This window comes from Lissotriton helveticus, chromosome 2_1, assembly GCF_964261635.1.
Source record: "Lissotriton helveticus chromosome 2_1, aLisHel1.1, whole genome shotgun sequence".
Taxonomy (NCBI): domain Eukaryota; kingdom Metazoa; phylum Chordata; class Amphibia; order Caudata; family Salamandridae; genus Lissotriton; species Lissotriton helveticus.
Genome location: NC_136059.1, coordinates 1,518,835,665 through 1,518,855,243, shown reverse-complemented (window position 1 = coordinate 1,518,855,243; position 19,579 = coordinate 1,518,835,665). Strand labels below are relative to the sequence as shown.

Below are 19,579 nucleotides of genomic sequence, written 5' to 3'. Positions count from 1 at the left end.
GAACCGTCCACTCATCTACTCATCCAATATCTACATGTGATGGGAGATGGGTCCCACCTTGTGCACTGGCTTGCACAAGCCTTACACAGCCACACGCAATTTTCCTCTCAGAGGCTGAGGGAAAAGTGGATGGCCGACCGCAGCACAGACTGGACGGACAACCAATGGAACGCTATACTGGCAGGCGCCAGGGTCATCCCCCGCAACGCACGATTCAAGATTATCCAATACTACATCATCCACCGTGCATATCTGTCTCCGGACAAACTGAATCGCTACTTCGGACTCACTTCGTCGGCGTGTCCCAGATGCGGCCTCCAGGACTCGGACTTCCTGCATGCACTCTGGGGCTGCGCTCATCTTACCTCGTACTGGTCGGCGGTCGCGGACATGTTGACGGCAGCCACAGGCGAAACCCTTCCCAAGACGTGGGAGGTATGCCTACTGGGACTCTACAGGAGAACCAAGCAGACCAAGCTACGGGCGCGCTTTTGGGATTTAGGCCTCATTACGGCCAAACGTCTTATCACACGACGTTGGAAAAGTGCCGACCCACCGCGCCCTGCGGACTGGCGTCGCTCTTTTGCCAACTGGGCCTGTGCGGAGAGTGTGTCCCTCCACAGGGAAGAAACCGCTGGCCTACGTAAATTCCCGATCGCCCAGGACTGGGACGCTGCCCTGATTGCCTATCACCGCGCATGCACACAAGCCGGCATAGAGTACCGTCTCGACGCGACACAGGGGGGGCCCATTTAATAGCTGTCCTCGCATGGCACGGACTCTGCCGCCCCCTCTCCTCCCCCCCCTCACCCCCCCCTTCCCCCCCTTCCTGTCCTTCCCCCCCCGCTCCGCGCGTCCCCCCCCCCTCCTCCCATCCCCCCCTCCTCCCCCGAGAACTGAGGCCTTTCACGACGGCGACGTCCCCTGCCACACTCGCCTCCCTGCCGCTCGCTTCCCCCCCCCCCTCCCTTGCCTTACAGCCGCGGCGACACCGCCTCCTCATCTGTCCCCGCCCCTGCATGACCCACATCGGATGCACCACACACAGTTAGGGTCCTAGGGACACTGCCACACACGCGAATACTAGTCCAACAGTTGTTGAAATGTTTCTCCCCTCCCCTTGTACTAGACTACCCAGTTAACTCTTTTGGTTCACACAGAGGCCGTTCATACTGTGCCCTTGATCATGCCCGACCGCACTTCCTCATATGTATCTCACGTGACGCTGCTGCTTCAATGCGCCCAGGACCAGGAAGCGGACACTCAACGATCCATGCGACATCGGAGGGTATACTGTTGCCTTTAACCTCTGCTGCATTGCTTAGGGGACTCCATTTCCCACAATGACTGTTGACTTTTCTTTTTGAACACGCTGGTCCCTTTCTGCAGTGCTGCGCACTGTGGGCACCGCACCATGAGTCACTTCATAGCACAGTCATTTATGAACTAATGCACTTCCACCTGCAACTGTTTATTTTCACTCATGTATAACTGCTATGTTGATATGTGCTATTTGCTGTGTACTGTTTGTGGCAATAACCCGTTGTTATGACACTGTATGAATAACTACTGGCTTATCTCTGAAATTAAATAAAGTTTGAGACCGTTGGTCTTTAAAAAAAAAAATTACTGAAGGTAAGTAACTTTATTTTCCAAAAATGAGGTTGTGTAAATTGCGAGATTTTCAGTCATGTCTGAAGCTGTAACAGACTTTCTTCTAAATCAGCGCCTGCAGCTATCAGTTTTTTTCCAGCCACTTCATCTCTTTAAGGGGAAGGAATTTCTGTCTGGTTTCAAAGAGAACTTGTTAATGTTATATTTTGAGATGCGATGACTATGGAATTAGTAAAGAGCGGTTCATTGCATAGTGGAGGTATTCCATAGACAGAACTGACATACGTCAGTTGATCTTCAGTTGTATTACTGAGTGCTATGGGGCAGCTAAAACAACTACACCTGAAAGCATCATTATGTGTTTTTATTAGCGATCTGTCTTAACTGACTTTCTTCAGTGGTTTCCTTTACAAGAAAGAGAACTTTAAGTTGGTCACTTTATTTGCTCTGCATACGATTGTTAGTACCTATATTTGCATGCAAGGGAGAGAATTAGTTTGGAAAACCTATCGTCCAGCATATCTTGAAGTAGTGTGTTTCAGTATTATTAATCGATGTCCATGGAAATCTTTCAAAGGAAACTAATTTGCATATGAAAAACTATCCATTAGAAGAGAATGTTACAGCTCCTTGGTAATATTAGTTAAAATGGATTTGGTGGTTCCGCTGCACAAAAAAGAAAATCACCTGCTTCCCCTTTCCTGTTCTCTGGAATACCTGGAGGGATGGAAATGTTTAGCAACTGAAAGGCACATGTGCAGAATTACCATGTATTCTTTTGGGTGTTTTCACCCCTCAGCATGACATCAATGCAACATCAAGGGTGAAAAAAAATTGCTACTCTATGGCACTGTGAAAGCATGAAAGAACTTCTTAGAGAATTGTCTGACTCTTTTTGACTACAAAAGGAGGAAACAAAGTATCAACTGAAATAATTTTCAAAAGAACCTATTTCTCTTTTTCTCTTTGTGCCTGTTGCTTGCATTCTCGCATCTTCTGTGACAATTCTTGCTGTTTAATACTGTGGTTTTCTCTATTTTATATTATTTTATGACCTCTGATTACCACAGCAATTACTTCATTCTGCATTAAAGACGAATGCGAAACCTATTCAGTGGATCCTGGGGAGCGCTCCAGAATGGAATGCAGCAGCAGTCCCGCAGGTCAGTCAACATTGCATAGATGTGTAAATTAAAGGCATTCAACATTTACATGACCTTAATCCCTTAAACTAAGAAACAAAAATGTGAAAGCTTTTCTCAGCCATGGGTATGCTTTTCAGCAGTTTGGATGAAGGATGTGAAGCTTTTTGATGTATCACAAAGCGTCTCTGCATCCAAGAATAATACTTGAGCCCCCATAGTGGCTGAGTGGAAAGATGATTCATTACCTAAATGTACAGTAATTAGTATAATGGTTTGTCATCATCGAAGGCTCCCTACTGCAAAGAAATAAGGGTTGATAGTGGTCAGAGGGATGGCGAAAAATGGAACAATGTAGATGCCCCAGCATCGATCTGATACTTTGCCTAATATGAAGGCCCAAGGACAGGTACCTATTTACTCCTATTAATAATATATAGGCTTTGTTCTATTTCTTGCCCATATCGAATGTCAAAAAGTGGCCCAATATCTATATATATATATATATATAGTATACGGAGAAAAACCTAAGAAACTCTGCACTCTTCTCAGGCAAAACAAGAAACCTTAATTAACAGCAAGAAATAGAGATACACCTAGTAGTGAAGGATCATTCTCCTATTGTTACTATTTTCTCTTTGAATAGCACTTAATTTGATTGACATTTGATTACAACTCATGTACTAAACTAATAAAATATGATTAACATAGGTATTGTAAGGTCTGAAGCCCCGCAACTCCTGTGCCATCATGCTCCTGATTTCCTCATTTCCACCAAACTCCGTGTGTTCTCCTCCTTAAAGAAATACTGTCTCAAGCGCCCTGAGATCTATCATTACATATTCTTCTATGTCCCTCCATGGTAGAGAATGTTGCTGCTAGAGATGGTGGTTGCATGTCCTTTCAACATCAGTGACAACTGTCACAGTGTCCAGGCCATAATTAGACCTAGTAATTGGTGGAAGCTGTTTATTTATTTATGTATTTATTTTTAACATGTTGACATGTTTTCAAAGCCGCTTTGCGGAAAAGGTAGCAGTGGGGTGGAAATAGTTAATCATCAGGCACCAGGCAAGGGAGCATACGGTTGGAGCTTCCATTCAAAATTCGAATTATTGAGAATTTGGGGGGAGGGGGAGCTATATTGAATGGAAGGGCCAGTCCAAAATTCGTGGCTGCGGGTCCCGATAGTCTCTTTATGAGCCTCAGTTTTCCTTGAACAGATTTGTTTTCAGTGCTCTTGTGGAGGACGATTAGGTGAGAGCAGCTTGCAGGAGAGGGTCCTTTTCCTGTAACTTGTGTAGGTTGCTTACCTGCCCTCCCTCATAAAAATCATTGCGCTCTGTTTTGACTAGAGTGCCTTATTCATCTAAGAATCCAGGGAGCAAGTATTTGTGTTTATATAAAACGTTGTGGTGCAATACCTACTGGGCCACGTGTGTTTGTGTAGCTTCAAGAAGGTGTGAACCAGTTGTAGACTTTGGTGGTGAATCCCTCGCTTTGTTCCCTCTACCCCCCCCCCCCACCCCTTTCCAGCACAAGCCAATGTAGATCAAGCTATTCTGTGTTTGTGTTAGATTAACAAATTCTATGTAGGAGCAGAAAAAAGCTTGTTGAATACCTCAGCAGTCTGAGCAAGACTCAGCAAGTCAACCCCTGAGAAACGATTCTTAGAGAAAGGAAGAGGCTTTTTGCTCTCATTGGAGATAATGGGTAGTCTCCATACATTTACTGTGTATCCTTTGTTCATCTCAGCAAGGTGAGCTGCTGCCTTAGTAAACACCTCTAGTTAGCTGAGGCCTTCTTGAGCGAATTCATATCTACACATATTAAAGGATGTTTGATGTCACCACAGATTCAGAGGCACTGTATTATTGGATTCCAAATTACAATAGGACTGCAGTGTGGACAAAAGAATATGCACATGTACTTGATGGCTCACTATAAATTTAGAAATGCAACACAATGAGTGGGCAATTGGTCTGGCACCAACTAACTTACCTTCCGGATATGGGGTGGATCTTGAAGCCAATAATATAATATCAGTTTACCTTTAACTTCAGTAAAGCTGTGTGCACCTGCAGAGCTCTGTACACCACGGATATTGTTCTCCGGTTTACAGACGTGGATGGACCATGGACTAACGTTGGCCTCCCGGTTTAGGAACGAGTGTTGCAGCCTCGACCCTTGTTTTGGATCTGTAATTTAACTTTACTGACGCCCACTAACTTCTTGAGGGACATCGGCTTGTCCCGTAAAGTGCCCTCCGGGCGCTGTGGCCCAGTGGACCGATACCACCCTCTTTTCCCTGGGTGACCACTACATTGATGAGCGCTATTTTATGTCTTCAGTACCCTTGTCCTGATGAAGCCATAAAGATTCTACTGGCGGAAACGGGACCGCGACAGCGTCGACATCATTGTGATTAGGAGTCCCTTTTCAGTTTATCTATGTTTGTATATTCAGGCGCCTTATGCAAAAGAATGTTTTGAGAGAAGTTACATCTCAGGCGTATTTGGGATCTCCATTATAGATTTATATCACTCGAAGTTAGGAGTGTATATTGTGTGATAGGTCGACCACTGAGATCTGTCTATGGGTACACCTTTTGTACATGTATTGTATATATTGTATTTGTGATTTGTATATATTGCATTGTATTGTGTGTATATAGTGAATCTGTTTTCCTTATATAGTTGTTATGCGCCATCTCCTTTTTGTACATGTTTATATGTCCTCAGAATTTTGCAAATAACTCGTTATATATTTAGTTGTATAGAACAGGATAATTAATCTTTTCATGTTCTTAATTAAAAATTGAATTAATCCCTTAATACTATTTTTTTCTACTTTTTCATCTTTTTGATGCTCCTTGTCCAGGTATGGGAGGGTCATTTGGGCAGAACCCCTGTTATTGTTGCTGTACACCAGCACAGCACAGCACAAAGGGAAGAATTAGACTAGGAAAGGACTCTGTTGCTGATCTCTTTTAAGAGATGGCGATAGATTAAGGCCTGCTGTTGCTGTTATCTTAGGCGAAGGAGGGAGATGTGTGCTTAGAACCTGCCCAGACTCATCCCACAGACTGTTACGGCTTAGCTATTTTAAATAGTGCTCTGAAGACCGGCTGCTTGTGAAGAGGAGCTTGCCCAAAATTGGACAACTGATGCCAACCAGCCAAAAAGAAGCCAATGGGTGATGAAATTGTTTTTCAAATTTTCGCTGAGTCTCATCTGTGAGAGAGGTCTTTTCCTACTGCTGCAAATGAGGGACGAGCTCAAGAACCAATAAAGTGAGCCACTGACTTTGGTGAGTTACCGAAAGCGTTCTTCGCCCCTCGCAGTTGGATTCCCATTTTCAGCACAAGTGTGTGGACTGGTACCAAACCCTCTTTTGTTTCCTCCCTTCAGGCCACCTTTCCATAATCCGAATGCAATGTTTGCATCATTATGCAACAAAACTCAGATTTGGTTTCCCCCGAACTCATCTTCCTAGTTTGCTTCCACAGCTCCTGGAATATGTCCATTAATGCACCCCGAGTCTCTCGTTCCAACAACTACACCATCTCCACATACCACCTTCTGTGACACAGTTTATCTCTCACCTGTCGATTAGACTGTGACTCCAAAAAGTTCTGCTCTTTCTTTTCTATAAATAATAACACTGTCTCGATATTCCATTTGCTACATTTTTTAATTGTGCAGTTATATATTTGAAAACATTCATCATCGTTCAAGAACTTTGATTGGTTGAGATTGCATGTGAGATGTCCTCTGTAATGATGGTGGCCTTGGACCACACAAGTAGGGTCAGAGCACGTGTTGAATGCCTTGCAAAAGTAATCAACCAATAATCATTAATGGTTATTAACAAACGGAATATGAGTTTAGATGTAAGAAACAAGGCATGGTGGATGGTTCACGGGTCCTACAAAATTGGAGTATGCATCCATAAGATTGTAAAGTGAAATATTTATAGTATTTGTTTTGTCTAAGGTATGACAGCAGAACCTCAGTCAAGCGGTTTCTTCTACTGGGATTTACTCTACATTGAACTGATTCAGCTGTACTGATATTGAGAGTTAATATCACATTGCATTATCCATGGTGACCTTGGTATATAGTTGGAATGTACAAGTGAATAACAGCTGTTAAGCTTTTTATTGCTTTCTATGTTGTTCTGTTACTGTGTGAAGACTACTGGACAGCTGGAACACAGCCAATCCTGGAATGTTGAGGTTGACTGAGTTGTTTTCAGTCTGTTGAAGGGAGGGAGTTGAAAGAGAAGTGGGAAGAATGGGTGTGGTAATCTGCAGTTGCAGAACTTGTGGATCCAGTTTCATGCACTGCTGAGTTTGTGAGGTTGCTGGAGGACCCTTCAAGTTGGCACTTCTCAAAGCGTCCTTTTAAGGTACTCTCTGATGGAAGACCCTCAATCTGTCTCCCCACTCTGTACTGTCCTGGGCTATCCAAAGTGACTCCTTTCCCAAAGCCCTGGCTCATGTCAGCATAATTTTAGTCCTTAGGGTGCTGTAGCTGCATCCAGATGACTTGCCTACTGCCCTCCCTGTGTAAATGAGGTTCAGATGCTCAGGTGTATGGGGGGGCCCTCATGTTTATTATATGTGTTTGGGATGTTAGCAAACATTTGTGACCCTATCCCCAAAGGTACATTTCGGCTGAAACACAATGTTATTACAGAATGTATATAGTCCTGCTAGCACTTCCCAAATTGTGTTCGGGTGCAAACCTTTGCCTAAGCTGCATTGGTTGCGGATAGCGAAAATAATCCATTTCAAGTCTCTGGGTGTGGCCCATAAAATTTTGACACGACAAGGACCACCAATCTTAGCGAATCTGCTGTTCCAATATGTGCCAAATCGCCCTCTGTGATCGGCTAACTCTGGTTTGGTCTGCACTCCCTGTTTTTATAGAGCCAGAGTAGGTGGTCGCTCTTTCAAGGTTCAGGCGGCGCACCTCTGGAACTCTCTTCCGATCCCAATTAGAGGAGTTCAGAACCATCTGGCTTTTCGAAAGGCTATAAAGACTTTGCTTTTCCCTGCGTAGGTTGCTCTCCATCTTCTAGAGTGGTCTATAGGCCCTTGCTTAGGTAGCGCTGGGACGCCCCGTCACTGGGGCAGCTATGTGCTGTACAAATCTCAAAAATAGAATAAAAAGTAAATGTGTTACACCTTCCAGGATTTCATAAAGGGATTCCTGACAGGTGTAAACCAATTTACATTTGTGGAGATCTCTGCCACTAGTACAGAGTTCTCTGCACTCCTAACCCCTACTCAGGGTTCGAAAATGGGCCCCTCGACTGAACAAACACGTAGCTTTGTGTACATTCACAAACTCCTCTTATTCCTCCTTTCAATCTTGAAACAGTAGAATTTGTATTCCAGCCCAGGGCTGATATGAATCTCTTTCGAAGGTGGAACAGGAAATTGACCGTCCCAGATTTTGTTGGGGCGTGGGGGAAGGGCCCTTCTCCACAGAGAACAATATTTTCTCCATGGAGAAATGTGTTTCCACTGGGATCCTGATTTCTCTATGCTATGTAGAACTCTTCACAGTGGGAATAAAAGTCCAGCAGGAATATCACATGAACTTCTCAGAAGTACACCTGGAAACCCACACTTGGAGCAGTTTCCCATATATACTTCTGTGAACATATGTTACTTCCAGAAAGTAGGAAAAGTATGCACAAACTGAGATGGTGATCTCTGCTTATACTTTCCAAACTTTCTTTGTGAATCTGGCCCTTGGGCAATAACTACGACTGACAGTTGCAAGATGGATGATGGTCCCTGTCGACGGAAGATAGCTTCACTTATTTTTAATCTGCTGTTCTAAGTTTTTGTTGGTTTCAGAGAGGAAAACAGAAATGTCCCCACCAGAATAGCCCCCTGTAAGGAGTACCAGGTTATTTGTACATAGGTAATGACCACTTCATAGAATTCCAGTAAGAGGATCTTCCCAGACTCCTCTCTTAGAAGAGAAACTACTTACCAATATGATTCACTACACCATTAGAATATGGAGGCTACAATGACTGATTTGCAGTAGACATGGCCCAATTGCCTACATTTGGAAAATAAGTAGTAGCTTCCCTCCAGCTTGTTGATCACCATTGGACAAGTCCTGTCTGGTCGCATTGTTGATCTGGCCTGTCAGCAGTCTGATACTCACAGATTTGAAAGGGCCAGTGTCTGGAGTTTTTTTTTTATTCCATCACGGTCCACAGGATTACCAACTGTATCAATCTGGCCCACTTGGTAGTGCTAGAGTGCTCTGCAGGCCAGTCTAACATTGCCTGGCCACTTAGTGTTTATAGAATGTGGAGCTAAGTTGTGGACGCAGATATAATACCGTGAAGCCCTCCCTACCTTTCGCTAGACACCAGAGGAGAGCTGCTTAAGAAATGGACCTTTATAAATGTAGGGTAGCTGAGTGGGAATCTGACTCCTTCACTGCATCACCTTTTTATTATTTTGCTTTTCGTTTGAACCTGCTGCTATGTTGTGGTTCAGTACTCGGGTGACTTGCTAGATTGCATGATCGAAAGGGATCTTTGTGGCCTGAAAAAATGTCCTTTTTGCCTTTTGGGTTAGTGGTGTTTCTGTAGCTTAAACAGTGGTCTGCACTGATGACTATCCACATGTGTGTGGAGACACTGACCTGGAGCTTCTAAGGCCCTCAAGTAGCGAGGTATTCTCTTTTTGGGCAACTGACACCACTATAAGGAAATAGGGTTAATTTCATTTAACAGTTCACACATTTTCTGAACTCTGCAACACTGACACCCTCTTTTGTAGTTCAGCAGGTTTACTGTCTGCTTGCTATTTGATAGTATATTTGTTTGGTTTTTCTATTGATTTGGGTGTTCGCAAACATTAAGGTTGAGAACAATAAACATTTCAAACTTGTAACAAAGTAACTCCAGAGCATGGATAGCACCAGCTAGCGACCGCTAAGCATAATTTATATTTCGACAGACGACCAGTTGTTCCACTGGGGTAGAGAGTACATTTCTTGGCCCCCCATGGTGGAGTGACTCTGCTAAATTTATAAATGACCATCAAGCAGGCGGTCGTTAATAATTCGTTGACATTAACCCTCTTTATGTTGTTTCTGTCAATGCATTTCGAAACAGGATTTTCTTTTTGAAAATAAAAAGTAATGGTTCCCTCGACATGGGAGTCATACCACATGGCGAGGGGATATTATTTGCATTTTACTGTCCCTCGCCGCCAGAGTTTGCCTGGCGGTGATGGACAGTAAAACATGACTATATGTCTGCCTATTCTGATTGAGTGGATGGACATATAGCCATTTCTCTGAGAGCCCTTACTCATTCAGGCCATCAGAGAGGTTTGGGTATAGGTTGTGACGGAGTATTCACCGCTGGAGCCAATCCTATGGTCTATACACATCAAAATCTGGCGGGCGGATCATTATGCTGGCAAGTAAGGATACTCCTTCGCTGTTGCATTTTAAAATTTGCAGAGTTTTTTAAAGCGTGAACATAAACCCATCAGGGTATTAGAGCTCCGTACATATAGCAGTAAGGTTGTACATACAAGAAAATACAATTCAAGGGGGAAAATGCAGGGAGTAATGCAAATACAAACACAGATTGTTTTTTTTCTATTGCATGGGCATAGTCTGAAAGGACATCGCTTTAGCAACAATATAAGAAGGTTTACGGTGTTTAAACATCTAGAGTTGCAGTCGTTACTCTCAGCAGATGTTCATTTTATTACAGATGAGCATATTTAAAAAATACACCTTACAGAAGTAAAAAGAATACAATAGTTGCCTACACGTGATACAGGAGATTGTAATCAGTGTCTTAAATAGAGGCCTCTTATTCAGATTGTCCAGTAAACGGTCTAGCAATGTCTGTACAAATGGTGGCAGCTCCTGTCCCACATGAAACCATAAACCTGATGCACACATACTTTCGGGGCTGCAAATCTTGAAGGCCAGTGGCATATGACTTCCAACCAACTCCAAATGACTGTTTCAAATTATAGACTTTAAAATCAGTACTTCTTAAACCCGTCTTAAACCCGGGTGACCTTTTTGATGCCTTATCACTGAGCGTTTAGTAGGAAATGCTCTTTCACATTTATAATATTCAAATGGCTTCCCCCCAGTCTATAATTTCTGATCAAACGTTAGCTATTCCTTTGTAATGAATGTTCTTGTCATACTGAAGACAGATACAGTTTCTCTCTGGAATGCATGTTGACACATCATGCCCCTCCTGTGAGAAAACTCTTTGCAAGAAAAAGTTGTTTCTGCCAATGTGGACTATCTGAGCAGCACCTGTACACATTTGTTTATTTATTTTAATTTCATTTGTCCTCATTTGCCATTAGATAATTCAGAGCTGTTGAATTTACTCCTGTAGCCTCCCTGTCAAATAGCACCAACCGGAGAGTTCTGTATCTAGCTGGAAATGCTCTCCACAGAGCCTCTCTACATACTTGTTCTGTATTAGCCTGGGTGCCCTACAGAACTAGAGAGATAAAGTAAAACAAGGTTAAAGGCTTAATCATCAGACTGATTTCCCTATTGATCAAGAGTGCCCAACCATTCCTCACATGGACCCCAAAAATCTATTCTATTATCCCTATTATTTTTATATTTTTCTAATTTAACTCTATCCATCTTCATTGTATATTTGATGGAGATCACCCAGTCTAAAAAAGTTCGGGAAATATCCTTTATCCACTTTTTGCAAATTTCTCTTCTTGCAAGCAAAATCAAATATAAACATAACTTATTTTCCCACCTGGAAAATGACTTACAGTCTGAAAACAAGCCAAAGAAAACTAGAACTATGCTTACCTGGATATTTATGCCAAAAATATCTTCCATGCCTTTATTTACCTCTGCAATACAAAAAGGGGTGGTGATGGACGGAGCATCTGAACCGAAAAAAAACACTCACACCCAGTCAAAAGATCTGGGTTTAATCCATCACCGTTCTTTAGCCCACTCTGCCACCCCAGTTCAGACATGGCCATATGCAAATCAGTCTGACCCTGTGCCTCATGGGAACAGTCCAGCCTGAACTGCCAGGCCATGCCTTCCCTGGACCGGAAACAAGCTTCCTAGGACCGGTTTCTGGCATTTCAGACGTCTTCAGCCAGGCTTGCTTGAATCCAGTGGCAAAGTGAGCAAGGGACTCACGTCTGAGCATACCCTGCCAACTTACGGCGAACAAAGCGGTACAAAAAGGGGTGGTGATGGACGGAGCATCTGAACCAATCAAACACTCACACCCAGTCAACAGATCTGGGTTCAATCCATCACCGTTCTTTAGCCCACTGTGCCACCCCAGGGTCAGACTGATTTGCATATGGCCATGTCTGAACTGGGGTGGCAGAGTGGGCTAAAGAACGGTGTTGGATTAAACCCAGATCTGTTGACTGGGTGTGAGTGTTTGATTGGTTCAAATGCTCCGTCTATCACCACCCCCTTTTGTACCGCTTTATTTACCTCTGCCCTGAAATGCCGAAGCTTGGGACAAGTTAAAAATATGTGAACATCATCCCCATCAACCAGGAGACTCTTTGGGCACTTAGGCGCTGGACCTTTCAAAAATTTTGAGAGCTTAAGGGTAGACCAATACACCCTGTGAACACAAAAGATATGATTCCTTAAATTTGCTGGTTGCACTGTAGTGTACAAGATGTCATGAGATACGTGGTGGAAGAGGTGTGGCGCCGCGGCCAGGGCGACTGACGCAGGAATCTGGGGACCACGGTTCGATCCCCGGCTCCGGCGGCAGGTTAGCCCAGCACCATGTGACTCTGGGCAATAGCTCGCTTAATCTTCCCGACGGCCCCCAGCGCCTAGAGACCCTTACGGGTGATTGTGCGCTTTACAAATGTGGACTTTACTTTACTTTACTTTACTTGCCATATCTCTTCAAGATGACTGCCGGGCAAGCACTCTCCCTACAGCTCCGTCTGTAGTTTAAACTATCCTTCCTCCAGGTCCAGCATTAACCAGTAAAAAGTTGTTACCTCCTTCTTTTTTACAATTTTTCTCCAAAGTACATTTTCTAGTTCATTGGACGAGCCTAACTCAGGCCCGATAGTTTGATACCAACTTTTTATTTGCCAGTACTTACATTTGGAAAGACGGTTGTTTGTAAGTGAATTCAGCTCATCCCAGGATAGCAGGGACCCTTCCGATATTATCTGTTCCAAGCGCAGACCTGCCTCTATCAGATTCCATGCCATACATTCAGTTTTTGTAGCATTTATTTCATATCCCGAAACATTCCCAAACTTCTTTGCTTCAACATACTTCAACGGGATTGAGACATTCACGTCCGATGTATAAACCATTAAATCGTCGGCGTATAGTGCCACCTTCTTTTCCCAATCCTTAAATTTAAAAGATTGTATACTTGAGTGTTGTCTGATCTTTTCAGCCAGAGGCTCGATATATAGATTAAAAAACATTGGAGATAAAGGGCATGCCTGCCTAGTGCCTCTCTGGATTTTGACAGGGGCAGATAGATTACCATTTAATATAATACTCGCTATGGGGGCTTGATATATCAGAGAAACTGACCTGCAAAAGTTATTTCCTAGATTATATTCTTTTAGTATCTGTTTTAAGGGGGCCCAGTTTACTCTGTCGAAAGCCTTCGTAGCATCTATCGTTATTATAGCTAGCGGGATTTTGTATACGGTAGCTATATCAATCGCCCCTATCAAATTATAAGTGAGCTCTACTTATCCTCTCCCTCTAACAAATCCCTTTTGGTCCCTGTGGAGAAGGCACTCTGATACCCCATTCAACCTCTCTGCCAATATTTGTGCAAAGATCTTATAATCAGTATTAAGCAGAGAGATGGTCCAATACGAATCACAAGATCTTGGTGATTTAGAGGGTTTAAGGATTAGCGAAACAGTTGCTTCATTCCACAAGGGTGGGACATCTCCTCCCTCTTCAAAGATATGGGCAAATAATGTCATCAAAACTGGGATAAGAAAAGCCCTTAGAACTTTGTACACTTCCGCACATAACCCATCCGGGCCTGCAACTTTCCCAGATTTACCCAAACCAATGGCTTTTCCGATCTCAGTTCTAGAAATCGGCATATCCATATTATAAGATTAATCATTGGTGATTTTTTTAATAGGGGTCTGACCCAGCCACTCTGTTATTTCCCCTTCTTCAACATTTAAATCATCATAATAGACTTCCTCAAAGTATGACTGAAAGGCCTTTTCAATTTCATCTGTGGTCTTGTATACCCCCCGGGATAGCAGAATTAAGCTCATTAATGGTACCATGGTCTTCCATGCAAGAAGCTTCCCACAACTCTCCCCATACTCAAAGTGAGCTAGTTTACTGGCTTGTCATTTCTTTTTCAACCTTAAGTCAAGAACAGCTGCCAGATCTGATTTAAGAGATTCTAACCTTGCTGGCATGTTCGTTTCTGAGGGGTTACTGTGATCTGTAATGATGTGATTTTCTATTGTGTTTCTTTTTCTATTCCCTCGACTTCTGCTTTATACTTTTTGTGTTTGGCAAGTTGTAGGGCGGTTATTAAACCCCTTAAAAAAGCCTTAAATGCATCCCAAACCATATGTATCGGGGCAGTACCTAGGTTAATTTGAAAGAAGGCCTCTGTTTCTGATGTTAACTTCTCAATTATTTATTTTCCAAAAGGATGGCACGCTCCACAGCCCAACTCCTGATAATTGGTCTAACTGGTACCTTAAGAGTTAATGACACTGTTGAATGATCAGAAAGATGTTCCCCTACATGGTTGACATCCTGGACCCAGTTCTTTAAAACTGTACTCAAGAGAAAGTAGTCTATTCTAGACTTCTGATTGTATTTTTTATTATGGAAAGTATAACCTCTATTCTTGCCCATTTTACTCCTCCATACATCATGCCAAGCAAGCTGTTTTATTGTGTTTTTAATCAATGCAGCCATTTTATAGTTTAGAATAGCTTTACTTCTCTGTGATTGATCAATTACATGAACCAGGACCACATTAAAGTCTCCAGCCATTATTAATGGATCTGTGTAATTCAATAATTCAGACAATACATTTCTAAAAGGCCCTGGACTGGCCTGTCAGTGTTCGGGCCATAATATCCTGTACACATTTATTGCTTTGGTTACTTCCCAGTAGGGATTTTCAGATGTTGCATTGATAGTCCCTCCGTAATGATTGCTTTATCACGTTTTGTATCGCTCCTGTGTGGAGGACAGGTGTCCCACTAGTAATGACTTTCTGATATTGCATTAGCTTTGCCTTTGTAGAGGATACCTTGCAACACTGAGTGCAGTGATATGATTCTCCACTGTCATGACTTTCTCCTTTGTGTTAACTTACTGTTAGTGCAGTAGCTGTGCCCTGCCAATAAATTAATTGCCACATTCAGTACCTTGATACTGTTACTCTCCAGGGTGGACTTTTTGATGTTGTAGTCTGTCTTTCTTTTTGACAAAGGCCTGGACACATTTGTTGTGAAATGCTTTCTTAGCTTAATGACTTTTTTCCATGTGGACTTTGGTGGTACATTAGCTGTGCCTTTCTAATAAATGTGTTGTTGCATTCAGTACATTCATATAATTTCTCTCCTGCGTGAACTAACTAAAGCTGTTAGGTCGCTTTACTAACAAATGCCTTGTCACAGTAAGTGCACTGATATGCTTTTTTTCCCTGTGTGGACTTTCTGATGGAGCATTGGTTCTGCTGTGCCCATCTAATAGTCTAATAAATGCCTTGTCACTTTCTGTACATTCAAGCAGTTACTTCCAAGAACACTTTGTCACATTCTGTGCATTCATAGAAATTTTCCCCAGTCGGGATTTTTTGATGTTGTTTTAATTCTCCTTTGCTAATAAATGACTTGCTTCATTCAGTGCAGTCTTCAGTGTGGACTTTTGATGTTGCATTAGCACTCCATTTCTTATGAATATATTATCATGTTCAATACTTTTATATAGTTTCTCTCCTGTGTAAACCTTCTGATGTCATTAATTTTGTTTTTTTCATAAATCTCTTGTCACATTCTGTACATTAATATGGTTGTTCCCTAGTGTAGATTTGTTGATGCTGGGTTAACTTATTCTTCCTGCGTAAGACTTTATTACATTCTTAACATACATAGGATTTCTCTCCATTTGGATTTTCTCATGTCGCTTTGGCTCTCCAGTTGTTATGAATGCTTTGCCCCATTCAATATGTTGATATGGTTTCTCCCCCAGTGTGGATTTTCTGATGTTGTTTTTCTTCATTTGTTTTAAATGCTTTGGCACATTCTGTACATTGATATGGGTTCTCTTCTGTGTGAACTTTCTGACGTTGAATTACATTTTGCTTTCTGACAAATCCCATGTTACGTTCAGTGCATTCATATGGCTTCTCCCCATTGTGGAGTTTCCGATGTATTTTTAAACTTTGATTTGCAATAAAGGCTTGTCACATTCAGTACATTGATCTGGTTACCCCCCAGTGTGTATTTTCAGATGTTGCTCTCCATTTGTTATAAATGCCTAGTCATATGCTGTACATTGATATGGTTTCTCCCCAGTGTGGAATTTCTGATGTTGTTTTAGGTCTCCATTTGTTATAAATGCCTTGACACATGCTGAACATTGATATGGTTTCTACTCAGTGTGGATTTTCTGATGACATTTTAGATCTCCATTTGTTATAAATGCTTTGTTGCAATCTGTACATTCAGACAGTTTCTCCTCGGTGTGAATTTGTTGATGCCGCTTTAGATTCTTCTTCCATTTGAATACTTTTTACATTCTGTACATGTATTTGGTTTCTCTCCATTGTGGACTTTTTGATGTTGCATTAGGTATCCATTTGTTATAAATGCTTTGTCACATCCAGTGCTTTTATAGGGATTCTACCCAGTGTGGACTTTCTGATGTTGCTTTAACTTTTTATTTGCATTAAATGCTTTAAACGTTACTTAAGACATTTATCAGGTATACCTAGGGTTTTTCTGCACAACCTTTTAACCCAGAATAGTTAAATGAGGATGATCTGTATGTCCCTCCTTATTAAACTTTATTGGGATTCTCTATATATCTTACGTTCAGCATTGTCATATAATACCAGCATACAATAATTTGATACATCATAAATATATCCTAATCTGGTTATCTTAGTCCCTCCCTTTTACAAACTAAAATGCAGAGTTATCAAGGTCATGTGCTGCTGCAAAGCAATGCAAAGTGTTGATATGGTATTTACTTTCCAGCCCTGCTTCGTTCTACTTCGAGTCAAGGGGATGGTCCATTGTTGATACTTGAGTATTCCTGGGCAGCCACCCATGGTTTTTGATGTAAAGCTGTATCTACTACAATTGTTAGATTGAACTTTGCATGTCTCCTTGAGGCAGGCGCAAAGTTGGGGGAAAATCATTGCATTTCTCCTTATATTTCCTATATTTCATGTGTGCTGCACAGTATGTCATATATCTAAAGAGCGAAATGTTTAAAAAAATATCTACACATTGAATTTTGTTGTGCAAGTGAGCGCTAGGCAGTCTTTAACTATAGCACTGTACTGCTCTCTCCAACTACTGTGAAGCAGTGATGCAGGTTTGGCTGCTGCACTGCTTTGTAAATGTGCACCTAAATGTTAACAATAACATCTTGTACTTTTCCCTTGCATTTAAATGCTAATGATTTGACTCTGATGTTTCACCCAACAGGTGGTGCAGTCCGACACAGAATTGGAAAGCTAAGTGATTCTGAAACGTGTACTGCAAAAACACAATCATACAAAAAGTCATCAGAAAAAGACACATCGAAAGTGGTTCAGAGCCCTGGGAAGGAAGCACCCTATAACAGCCATCTATGGTCAGAAATCATCCGGGTACTGGGGGGTGACAAACCTGCATGTGAAAGCGCTGTGAATGATGCAGAACACTGTCCTGTATATCAGGAAACCCCCAGAATTCCAGGATCGGAGTATGATGATGCCTGGGAGAGTAATGTTAATCAATCAAATTCACTTACATATCCAACAGACCTGCAGCCAAAGCAGATGCTGTATACCTGTAGCGAATGTGACAAAAGCTTCAGTAGAAGAGAATACCTTCTTAGGCACTTGAGACTGCATACAGGAGAAAGGCCGTACCAATGCAATGAATGTAACAAGAGCTTCAGTTTGAAGGGAAATCTTATTGTGCACAAGAGAACACACACAGGAGAGAGACCCTATCATTGTGCTATATGTGGGAAAAACTTTAGCCAGATGGGAATTCTTGGTAGACACATGAAGACGCACATCGGAGAGAAACCTTATCAATGTACTGAATGTGGGAAAATGTACAGTCAGAAGAGAAATTGCGATTCTCCTATTAACATGACCAGAGAATCTGGATTTCATTAAAGACACGGAGGCTAACATTATGCATTAATCCTTTTAATGCAGCTCACACAGCCGCCTACATCACAAAGGTTTAGAATAATAACAAGGTGACATCACAGTATCTATAAAAGGCGTGTGCCAGGAGAGATCAGCCTCTTTTAAATGCCTTGAACGACAGAAGGAACGAAGAGTGCATCTCGGAACTTGAAGGAGGTAATGAAGAAACTTGGAAGATCCTTGGAGAGACCTGGAGAATCCTTGGAGATTCATCAATTAGAATTGTCTGAAAGAAAATAGAGGGAGTCAAAAAGGACACAAGGTAACCTTCAGAAGCAGTAACAAGGAAAGCATGAGGTTAGAAGGCATGAATCAATAAAGACAAAATAGAACAAGTCAATTCTCCATATCCCTCAAGGGAGGGACGGGAGGGATAATGTTAGCCTCCGTGTCTTTAATGAAATCCAGATTCTCTGGTCATGTTAATAGGAGAATCGCAATTTCATTACAAGACAGGAGGCTACATTATGCATGTTGGTAGCCCTGAAGAACAGCATCTGAGACGTGTTCTATGGGTTTGCAGTAATGGTGTGCAAAGGTAGAAGCATTAGACCAGTCAGCACAGTTTAGAATTACATTCAACTTACCACCAGACCAAAAGGACTTGCTGGACATAGCGCTCCTTAGGGAGTGAGCTTGGAATTTAGAAAGGTCAATACCAGCAAGGCTCATAGCCAACTTAACCCATCTAGCAATGGAGCAAGATGAAATGGGTTTAAAAGGTTTGACGTAGGAGATAAGGAGCTGGTTCGCATCAGGTGGGCGAAGGTCCTTCATTCTAGAATCATATTCTTTCATGCAATTAACAACACAAAGTTTTTGGCAGAAATCAAAGCGAGGGTAGGAAATGGAATCAGACATAGTCTTGGTTCTCCTATGAATCTCGAATTTAACACCAAACATGTCATAACATCTATAAGAAATATCCAAGGCTTTGACATCGGAAACCCTGCGACAAGAAATCAGGCACAGGAGAGTGGCAAGTTTAATAGAAAGACATTTCCTATTAAGAAAAGAGTTATCAGGCCAGGAGGAAAAAAGGTCAAGCAAAAGTTTGACATCCCAAACAGATTGATATTTAGGTCTAGGAGGTCTCTTAAGTCTGATACTTTTAAGAACTCTACAAATAATAACATTTTTACCTACCGTCTTATGATTGACAAGAGAGTGTCCAGCTGAAATTGCAGATCTAAAACAGTTAATAGATCTATAGGAGAGACCACTGTCGAAGAGTTCCACCAGAAAATTGACTATACTGGGGATAGGAGCTTCCACGGGATCCAAGTCCCTTTCCAAGCACCAACTAGACCATTTCTTCCAGATGTTATTATATCTGTAGTGTGTTCCAGGTGCCCAAGATTCTCCAAGGAGGGTGA

The 19,579-nt window shown here is 42.1% G+C and overlaps 2 protein-coding genes across 2 annotated transcripts in view; one reads left to right on the top strand and one right to left on the bottom strand.

Moving 5' to 3' along the window:
• LOC144818744 (uncharacterized) overlaps positions 1 to 19,579 on the bottom strand; it is a 397,421-nt gene that overhangs the window by 96,983 nt on the left and 280,859 nt on the right. The gene's annotated exons all lie outside the window — the stretch shown is intronic.
• Positions 1 to 19,579, top strand: part of LOC144818745 (uncharacterized) — a 220,113-nt gene that overhangs the window by 195,335 nt on the left and 5,199 nt on the right. The window contains exons 9-10 of the mRNA XM_078676449.1: positions 2,685 to 2,777; positions 17,485 to 18,117. Of these exons, the coding sequence (XP_078532575.1) occupies positions 2,685 to 2,777; positions 17,485 to 18,117 (726 nt within the window). The remainder of the gene's footprint in view (positions 1 to 2,684; positions 2,778 to 17,484; positions 18,118 to 19,579) is intronic.